This window comes from Aphidius gifuensis, linkage group LG2 (genome assembly GCF_014905175.1).
Source record: "Aphidius gifuensis isolate YNYX2018 linkage group LG2, ASM1490517v1, whole genome shotgun sequence".
NCBI classification, from domain to species: domain Eukaryota; kingdom Metazoa; phylum Arthropoda; class Insecta; order Hymenoptera; family Braconidae; genus Aphidius; species Aphidius gifuensis.
This window is the reverse complement of record NC_057789.1, coordinates 5,520,811-5,532,259: the sequence shown is the minus strand read 5'-3', so window position 1 is coordinate 5,532,259 and position 11,449 is coordinate 5,520,811. Positions and strand designations below refer to the sequence as shown.

The following is an 11,449-nucleotide window of genomic DNA, read 5'->3' as shown; positions in this document are numbered from 1 at the left end:
ATTTTTTCAATTTTATATTATTTATCATCGTTGTTTAATTAAAATTTTAATTACATTCGATAATTTGAGAAACGGGGATTGCGTTGTTGTATAAGTTTTTGTTAATTTGAGTGAATTTTTTCGGTTGTTTTGATTTTAATTATTGCTTGCAAATTGCACGACTGATGTGTGAACATTTTTTTTTTTGGAGCAAATTTTATATCTCATTTTTTATTTTTTTTTTTTTGTTTTTACGCATTATAATCATACTCGTTTTATTTGTAATTTTTTTTTTATTTTTTTAGTATTAGATAATTGTGTATCGCGTTTTTATTTTTTTTCGTTTGCAAAAATGAGTCAGTGCTAATTTGCCGGCCACCATGACAGTCTCATGAAATTTTTTTTTTTTTTTCTTAGTATTTTTTTTTTTAATAATCATAATTAATAAATTCGTATCTATTTAATAATGCAAATCGCGAAAATTGTGTTGTAAAATTAATTGTTGATTGTGTGATACTTGATTTTTATTTTTTTATCAAGAGACATGAATGAATGAATGTTGAATGTTTTCCTATTTGTTTAAAATGGTAAATATAAAAAATATCTTGATTAATCCAACACTAATAATTTTGTGAATGTTTAATTGTATATTTTTAATTATTATTTTGTCAATTCTAGAACTAATATGCTGCTATTTAATTATGCTGATATCTAACATTTTTTAAAATCCTGTACTTGGTGAGTTGTTTTTTTTTTTTTTCAACTGGAAAAAAAAACCAATTGCATGAATTTATTTCCATTATTAATCCTACATAATTAATACAATTTTAATACGTTTATTTTGCGAGTGAAAACACGATTGCATTGATGATAGTAATTATTTTTAAAATTTTAAATTTAATATACTCACATTTTTATTATCAAGTTTTTCAATATTATTCTGGTCATCATCATCATCATATGTTATCACATGATTATCCATCATTTTTTCTTGATCCAAATCTTTTTCCAAACTGTCAAGAGTCTCTGTACTGTCAAATGATTTATTTTTTTTATCAGAATTTAATGTATCAGTACTACCAAGCTCTGAACTTTCTGATTTTTTTTGTAAACGTGATGGTTTTCTCATGAGTGTTGGTTTTTTGTCATTATCATGATAATTATTATTTATTGAATAAATATCAGTACGACTAGAACTTGGTATTCTCTTTGGAGGTTTACGAATTTTTTCATTATCAATTTTATCATCTTGTTCAATATTATCAGAGCTATCTGATGATGAAACAATATTTTTTGATGATAAACGCCAATTTGATTTATCAATATCCATATTAATACAATTTTTATTATTTTTTTTATTAATTGTATCAACAACTTCAAGACTGTCAATTGATTTTGATATTATCTTATGTCGTTTGCCTCTTGATAAATTAACATCTGATGCACTACTGTGTTTTTGAATATACAATGAGCCCTCATTTAATATTTCAAAATTTTCTGATGACATTGATATTGCTTGTCTTCCACGTTTAGTATGTATATCAAAACTTGATCTTCTTCGTTCAATTGAATTATCATTCATTAATTTTTCAAGTATCTCCAAACTGTCTATTGATTTTGATACAACATGATCTGCTGATGATTTTGTCATTGGTAATAATAATTTACGTCCAACATTACTTTGTGTTTCATCAGTAGATTCATTTGATTTATCAAAATTATCAGTTGATTTTGATACAGTATTTGATAATTTTCTTGGCATTGATTTTACATCAATAGCTTTAGTTAGTGTATCAAATGCATCAGTTGATGTTGACATTGACATTGATGTTTGTAATACTCTTACTGGTGATTTATTACCTGATGTTATTTTATTATCTTGATCAAAATATTTATCAAAAGCATCAATTGATTTTGAATATGAACTTTCAAGACTATCCGGTGATTTTGATGATAATCTTGAACTTGATAATCTTTTTTTTGGCAATTTTGATTCTAATTCATCAAATATATCTGAACCTTTTGATATTCTATTTGATTGTTTACGTGATACTGGTTTTATTTCACAGCTATCATCAAGCTCAGAACTGTCAATCATTGTTTTAGCAATACCAGAATCTAAACTATCTGGTGATAATGATACAATACTTGTTTGTTTTTTTGATAATAATTTTGTTTCTAGCTCATCATAAATATCGGAATTTCTATCTGATTTTTTCGATTCATTACTTGATGATTTACGAAGTATTGTTGGTGCTTTAATATCAATTGGTGAACTTCCACCAATTGGTGTAAATAAATCAAGACTATCAGATACTTCAGATGTCTCTGATATTGTTGTTGATAATGATATGTTATTTGTGATAGCTGTTCTTTTTGGTGGGCGACGATTCTTTGGACGTACTGATATACGATGGTGGGCTGCATTGTGACTCAGACTTGCACTCTCCAATTCCGCTAAAATTAAACAATTGTTTATTATTATTTTATTAATTTATAAATTAGTTTTTTTTTTTTTTTTTAATAACTTACGTAATTCTCCTTTTAATTTGTGGCTATTATTTTCTTCAACTCCTTCTGATACCCTCGTTACCTAAAAAAACATTTCAAAAAAAAATATAAACATTAGGCTTTTTGTTTCGTTATTATTTTAATTTAATTTTATAATAAAACAAGTATGTATATGGAGAAAATTGATGAAAAAAAAAACAAACAACACGAATGATAATTTCAAGATGATAATCTGGTTATTTTCACCAGGTTGTTACATCATATTTCGTATATAATCCCATGGATTTGCTCGAGTGCTCGAGTAGTTTCCTTTTTTTTTTTTTTTTCCTTATAAACATATTATTATGATTTTCAACTCTGAGCCAACAGATACTTTTGATTTGGCAAGCCAACTTCTTTTTCACCACAATTTTATTTATTTTTTTTTTTTTTTTATTAAATTTTTATAATTGAAAATTTTTACAAGTATAATTTTCAAGTACTAAACTAACGGTATGCTTTCAATATTTTGTCATGAAATTAAGCAAAAAAAAAAGTAATGAAAAGTTTTTTTTATTTTGTGGTTGACGACCACAGTTTTTAATAAAAAAAAAAAAAAAATGAAAATAAAAACTGGTTACAGGTGGTAGACACTCTGTTAAAATGTGAAAATAATTTTAAATATTAATTTTAATAAAAAAAAATACTTGAAAATCAATTTGAAATAGAGAAAATCAATTGTTACCTCAACTACATGAATTTTATCAATTGGTTTTCTTTGTCTCATCTCAGCTTTCTTCAGTCTGGATCCAAAAAATCCATCACTATGTTTTTCCATCATAATTTTTTCATCTTTATTATTACTATTACTATTACTATTATTATTCATTCCCCAAATTCCAATAGTAACTTTACCCCCATTACTAATAATTCTATTATTAAAATTTCTTTTTTCTTTATCAATAATATTATTATCATCTTTAATATTATTATTATTAGAAAATATTAAATTTGTATTATTAAAATCATCATTTTTAAATTCAATAATATTAATATTTTTCATTTTTTTAACATCATTATTATTATTACGTATTATTGTTGATTTTAAATCAACATTATTATCACGACATCCATAAACTCCAATTGTTATTTTAGCTGGTAAACTGACTGGTCGAATTTTTGTTGTTTCATTATTACGATCAATTAATCTACGTCGTCGTTCGACTGGATTAAAATTTAATTGTTCAATAATTGCACGAATATTCGTGGATATTGTTGTGTCTCTTGACATGACCATTTTTATTTTTTTTTTTTAAATATAACTTTCACTTGATTAATTTGATTAAATCAATGAAAATAAAAATGCAAGTTTACAGTAGGTTTTAAGTTAATGAACAAGTAGATAATCAAGTAGACTAATTAAAACAGCATTAAGATGACACAAATATTCCCAGGATTTCGCGTTTTGTCCTCGTTTTATCACGATATTATTCTAAGCATCATGATGATGCTGATGCTGCTTCCCACGCGACCTTCAACCTCAACATTAACATGAAAGATAAGACACACCTTATTGCTTTCAACGCTCATTCATTTTCATATTTAAAAAATGCATTTAACATCTTTCTTTAATATTTATTTATTTATTTATTATTTTTTTAATGCGTATTTACAACAACAACCACTTGTTTGTATACACATAACATAAATAAATATTATATAGAATAAGTAGTCGACCGATTTCGCACGCCCGTTTTCTTTGAAATTAAAACACGGAAATTCACTTCTATAAGCTAGATAAACATTAACCACACTTCAACAATTCACTAGTCTATATTTTGATTTAATTTTTTTTTTTTTTTTTTAGAATTCAAATGTTCAAGTATTATAATTTTCTTTGTATTTTTTTTTTATTTATGTGAAATAAAATTTCTAAAAATTGACTTTAATTATGACCTAAAAAAATAAATCACTCATTTTTTAATTAAAAAAAAAAAAAAAACTTGTAAATGCAGCTGATTTAATTTAGAAGAATAAAAAAAATATATATTTTATTATTGTTTGATTTTTGTTGAGAATGAAATGCGGGGATTTTTATTTCTATGAAGATGCGAGCAATATAATTGTGTATTGGCAAATTAATTTATTGTTGTTTTGATGATGCTAATAAAAAAAAAAATATATGTATATGATGAGGGGCAATGAATTTGGGGCCACCAAGTGCGACCCACGTTTGCGCCCACGATGAACTCGATATATCCACCTTCAGCCTTTCGCCTCCTTCGGTAACATTTACCGCGAGAGGTGAGGCAGCAGGTATATACCGCAATAAATACGACCGCAATTCACCATAGCTTGGGAAAATCCTTGACTTTTTATTTAACGGAAAATCATATGAAAAATAAAAAAACTAAATATCTATATATATTTTATAGAAAAAAATATGAAAATTGATTATGAAAAATCATCAACATTCAATACGACTGTATTTTAAATTATTATATATTATTTTTTTATAATTTTATTTTTTATTTTACGCTAATTTTAAATACAGTTTTTGATAACATGCAGCGATTGAATATATATTTGTGCTCGACAAGCGTAAAGCAATTCGTAACCATGAACGTGTTTGAATCATACTCCCTACTGACTTTCAATATACAAAAAAAGTAATCATAATTTATATTATATAAAAATTTTTATGACACATAAATTAATTTAAAGCTTGATAAAAAAAATTAATTATTTTATTAATTGTATTTTTTTTTTTTTTTTTTAATTTTTACATTGTCTTTCCTAATGAACGAAATGAAAAATTAATTAATTTAAAAAAAAAAAATGAAAGTTTTTTATGATGGATGTATTTTTTGACTGGCATCTGACATTTTGCTGTGTGGTTATTTTACTGCCTTGGAACAGATAATATACAAATGCACTCAGGTCAACGGAAATTGCTAAATAATATGATACTATTGCGTATGTTTATAAGAGAAAGGTATTTAATATTTTTAATTTTACCGCAAAATATTAAAAAATATATTAAATTATTTATTTATAATCAAATAAATATAAACGAGTTATCAGAAAATCTTGGTAATAATATTTATGAATTTTTAAATTACATAAATAAATGAGAAAATAATTTTAAATATATTTTTAAGGAATAATATTATTTAACGTATTGTTTTAGTACATAATATTGATTAAACAAAATAATTTAGTTTAGGGGATGATAAAGTAAAAATGAATTTAATAAAAAACGAAACGAATAAATTGCATGAAATGAAAAATAAAATTATAGAATAGCGTGTTATGAGGCAGTTACGTGTTAGAGTGGTCAACTTATGAAGGAGGTGAACCACCATGTGAACATGTCACCCGTGAAAGTACAGAAGGACTTTTGTCTCACGAATAATTTTTTATATAAAAAAAAAAAAAAAACGTATTTGTTATTCACGTTTGAGTGACTACATTTAATCAATCAACATTCACTTTTTTTTAAATTTTATTTCAATTAATATTTGTCTATATTATTTTTAATAATTATAAATATATTTTTTTTTTTTTTTCATTTGATTTGTTTTTTTTTTTTATGTGTAATTGATGATAAATATTTTTAAAATGCATTTAATAGAGCACAATGAAATGTGATTCGATTGGAAAGTAGATGGCACGTACTTTCCACCGATACAAGTTTTTTTTAATTCATTTTTTTTATTTTCTATATGTTAAAAAGTATAAATACTAAAATAAATTTAAAGAATGAAAGGAATATATTTGAATTGGAAATTTATAAATTTTTATTTTGGCAATATGTGGGATGAATTTTAAACGAAAGAATTATTTAAAAATTCTTTAGCAATTTAATATACGTTTGATGATGATATGAAAATTAAAATTAAAAAAATTTGTTAGATTTGTTTATTGTGTATATTATAAAAATTTATATAAAAGAAATATTTTCCATGTCAATGATGCCCCATGCATTTCCGCGGTATTGTTATGTACAATTATAAAAATAAAACAAAAACAAATTATATTGTTTATCACTGCGTAATAATTGTACCGGGGAAATGATATTATTTTATTTTATTTTCCACTAATCTTTCTAGCTAAAATATTTTATAAATATATTTTCAAAGTATATAGAGAAAAATTACAGTAACTTGAGAGATAATAATTTTTTAAAAAACAAAACTCGTCACACGTTAAATATGCCCCAAGGAAACCTAATATTATAATATATATATCGTTTTGAAAAAAAAAAAAAAAATTTTTTTATTGTTTTTTGATTTCTCCAAACAAGAGTTTATGTTTCGCCCACAGTAAAAACATTAACGGCAACTTAATCTTCAACAACTTATAAGGAAAGTTTTGAGTCAACACAAAAACTCATAATAAAAAAAAAAAAAAAACAATATAAAAAAATTAACAACAAAAAAAATTAGCAAATAAAAATCGTTTTTTTTTTCATTTCATTTATTAATCATCTATTGATTTATATCACTTGTTATCTAATCGATATTATACACTCAGGATTAACAGTCCGTATCAATAAAGGAAACGATAAAACAAACAAAAAAAAAAATTGCAAACAAGTTATAAGAATGAGAATTAAAAAAAAAGAGTTAAACAAAGAAAAATAAAATATCGAGATCAATACGAGTTTCATTGATCCAATAATGAAACAAAAAAAAAAAATTAAACAATAAACTTTTAACGATACAATTGTTTATTAACCGCGACAATTGATTTTTCTTTTTTTTTTCGCAGTTAAATAAAATAACAAAGTTAAATAAAATATAAAAAGAGGAAGTGTCAAGCTAGCAAATTTTCAATCACTCAAACTAAACAATTGTTTTGCTCTAATTATTTTTAGGATGAAAAAAAAAAAATAACTCATCTTCATCTCAACAATTCAAAACAATAATTAAATAAATAATTTTCTAATTTTTTTTTTTCTTTTTCTATTTCACTATCTTACACAAAATCAATCACAATATATATAAAAATTTATCGTCCAATTGTCTTTCGATAATAATAAATTTTCAACTGGGAATTTGAAAAAAAAAAAAGGGTTAATGAAAGTACAGTAGTTTGTAGATCACGGTTGTAGATCGACTGTCGTGTGCCGCGAGACCGGATTCTCTTTTGACAAGCAAAATATAAAATAGTATATGTTGTTGGAGAATTACAATATGATGGAGGGGGTTTGGGGTAAAAGAGGTGAATAAAAAGAGGGAGAGATAGAAGGAATAAATACAATATTATAATTTAAATAAAAGAGAGAGGAAAAAAATTGGGGTGAATAAAATATTATTCAAAAATAAAAGACATTGGCACGAGCGAAATAAAATTATACATTCACTCTAAATTAATTATTTTTATAATTAAAATTTATATATCAAATTGAATATAAATATTATCAAAGACATCTATATATATTCTAAAAAGAAAAAAAAATTATCTATAAGCATTGAATGATAGAAAAATTATTTTTTTCATTTTCATTTGAGATAACAATAATCATATGATTTTTAAATTAATTTTATCGTTATGCAATGAGTAAATAAAATTAATTTAAAAGATAAAAAAGCTGTGAAATTTTAATTCATAATAAACAGTAATTTTTTTGTTATTGATTAATGATAAATTGATAAATATATAAATAAAATTGAGTGAAGCAGTAGGCTTGTGTTATAACGGTTTATATTGATGCTGGTACCTGCCAGCTGTTACTTTTTTTATTTATTATAATAATAAATACATATTTGCATTGAGGATTGCAACAAGCGAAGGAAAAAAGTTTACTTGCATTGTATGGATATTTGCATTTATTTATTCGGCTTCCATAGCTATCACAGTATTTTTCAAACTCGATATTCAAGATTCGTAATACGGATAATATTGAGGGGGTTTTTTTACTATATATTCTCGAATTTTTAGAATTTTTTAGCTTTGTGTTTGTTGTTAAATAAATAAATTGAAAATCAGCTGTACCATAAGACCTTCTGTATTCATTTATTTATTTATTTATTTATAATTTATTCATTCATTTTTCCAACTTTTCTTTTTGTTTTTTTTTTATTAATAATTTCAAGTATTTATTTATTTTCTAGCTTGTAGCAATTTTACTTTTTTTTTTTTCTTTCATTGGGTTACTTTGTTTTTTTTTTTTATTTTTTAAAACATGCAAGAAACATTTTGTACTAAACACATTTAGAAAAGTTGGTCTATAATTTTTTATTATTATACTATTTTGCATTCATGGATTCTTTTGTGTGTGATGAAAAAAAAAACATTAACTTTTTCTTTTTTTTACTTGAAGATGAGTACCAAGTTGACAATGTTCGTTCAGTTAAATATTACAAAGAGTATATACTTGAGTCACATTGTGAATTATAAAAATAGAAATAATAAAACTTGTTTTTTAACCGTTGTAATTGCGAGCTTAGAACATCAAATTATTTTTTTATATGCTGCGAATTGTTTGGGGAAATTAGATCTTTTGAGATTTTGTCACGTGTGACCCACTCACGTATAAATTTGTTTTTTTTTTTTTTTTAATAATTTTAAAACAAAGACAATAACAAAAAAATATATATCATAAAATATTTATAAATTAGTATGCTTAGATGTCTGTTAATTTACATTTTTTTATCGTTTACAAAAAAAAGTATTTTTTAAAATTTAAAATACTATTTTTGTATATAGAGCTATTGTAGTATTTTTTTATTTTATTTTTTCGAATGTATATTATTATGCAAAAATACAAGTAAAAAAAAAAAAATGAAAGTTTTATTTTATTGCAAAAAAATTAGTTTGACATTGTTTTAAAAATGAATATAAATTGAGGATAATATTTTAAATAAAATATCATTTTTAATAAAAGTATTTTAAAATTCATGTCAAATAATATTTTACATCAGAATTAAATTGATAAAAATTACCAACTATTGCTTTAAATTTTGTATCCGCTTATTGACATTTTGCAAAAAAAAAATCTACACAATTAGATGCGGATCATCTAATCACTGAAAATTAGAAATAATAATGAAAAATTATTTATTTTAATTTCTTTTATTTGCCTAGTGATTAGTAATGATAATTCAAAGTAAAAAAGAAAATAAGAAATTAATATTCATCAAATGAATTAAGAGCATGTTATAAAAATAAAATATAACATCTAAAAATTTTAATGCGGAAAATAATTTGAGTACTCGTGGTTCGTCGAGCAGTTAAATTCTTTCACTTCTTCCTCGAATTGAAAACAACGGTATTGGCACTGTCAGTGCATACAAAGATGTACAACTCATCTATCTCATTTACAATTTATTTTCTTTAACATTCACTCATCTGTACAATGATTTTTATTTTTATATTTATTTTTCAAATTGTTTGTCTCCATCAGTCTCATTGTTCCAACTTCCGTCCTATCTCGAAACGACCTCATCACTCAAAGTACAAATGGTTTTCTTGGTCAGACATATTTTAATTGCAAAACAAGATTTTCTTGAAAATTACTTTTTTGTTTTTTTAAATTTATTAACTCGAGAATGTCTTCATCAAATTTCAGTAAATTGTTTTTTTTTTTTTCTTTTTAATTTAAATGAAAAATAAAATATTTTTTGAAATTACTTTTGATGGCTGTGATGAAGGTATTGCTTCTGAGTATTGCCAAATTATTTAAACAATTTTTTTTTTTTTTTTTTTTATTCAGAGAAGCATATCTGCACGTGTATAATGCAATTTTTTTCTTGTGCAAAATTGAATTAACTTATTTTGAGGCTTGATTATGGTATCTTTATTATTTCCGTGGTGCAATAATAATTGCCTCAAACTTTTTGTGCAATTACAAGTTAAAGAATTGTTTGTAAATTTAAATAGATTAAATTTACAAATTGTTATTTATATATTACAAGTTTTACTGTTTATTGTCAAATAATATTTTTTTTTTTTTAAATAAATATAAAGAATAAAAAAAAATTGATTGATTGATAAAATACTTTTAAATTACATCGTCGAAAAAACATTTCTAATCGAAATTTTCATGATATTATGCTACTAGTATTCAGACAAGATCTAATTATTATTTTTAAAAAATTTTTAGAATTTATTTCTGCTTCAAAATGTTCAGTTTTATTAGCAGCTAGTTTAATTAGTCAACAAAATTATTATAAAAATAATTTTTTACTCCAAGTAACAGTATAGATATCTTTTGAAAAATTATGTTCAACAATCGAGCATGTAGACTTCTACTTTATAACAAATGTAATCTTTATTACCAGCATTAAATTTAAAAAATAAATAAAACTCAAACGAGGGCGCCAAACGTTTGAACAATATCAAGTTATAAATGAAATAAAAAAATAACTTGTTGATACAAAATATAAACACCAAGTATAAAGCGTGTTTTCGACTTATTGGAATTGCTTGTTGAAGAGGCGCATCAGGCCGAATAACGGTTATTTTATCCTCAGCATAAAATAACCAACCCACTCACATCAACAACAACAACAACAACACGAGTTATAACATCTCAGTGTCTTACAGTCTAGCGTGTTCTAAAATCAACTTATCTTATTGCCTTGGTTGAATCATGCCCAAGATAATTCGATCAGTATAACACACATGCCTTCCAAGAAATTAACAATTATTATCAACATCATCAACATCATCATATCTTAAATCCCCCCAAATTTCATCACACATATTTACGAAAATCTTTTTCATCTTTAATTTGTCTCGTCAAAAAAATAAATGCTCTTTTAAAATATAAGAAAAATCATATTGATATAGAAACATATCAATTTTTAAATATAATTTTGATTTTGGTAACCAGAAAATATAGGAAAAAAAGCAAACGATTGCGCTAATTATCTCGTTTCTCCAACAATTTTACTAACGGAACATTATCATTACATCGTCAGAAGCATCCGGAAATAATCGCGATGGATAAATACAGAAAATTCAACATCCG

At 23.9% G+C, this 11,449-nt stretch overlaps 1 protein-coding gene across 10 annotated transcripts in view; it reads right to left on the bottom strand.

The window, feature by feature from the left end:
* Positions 1–11,449, bottom strand: part of LOC122848621 (uncharacterized protein DDB_G0288805-like) — a 35,373-nt gene that overhangs the window by 1,648 nt on the left and 22,276 nt on the right. For 9 of the 10 annotated variants that reach the window (XM_044146812.1, XM_044146815.1, XM_044146813.1 and 6 more), the window contains 2 exons: positions 2,512–2,572; positions 890–2,436 (listed from right to left, as the gene is read on the bottom strand). In XM_044146812.1, coding sequence (XP_044002747.1) covers positions 890–2,436; positions 2,512–2,572 — 1,608 coding nt within the window. Of the gene's footprint in view, positions 1–889; positions 2,437–2,511; positions 2,573–3,214; positions 10,123–11,449 lie in introns of those variants that run through there. The other variant, XM_044146822.1, reaches the window with a different exon arrangement.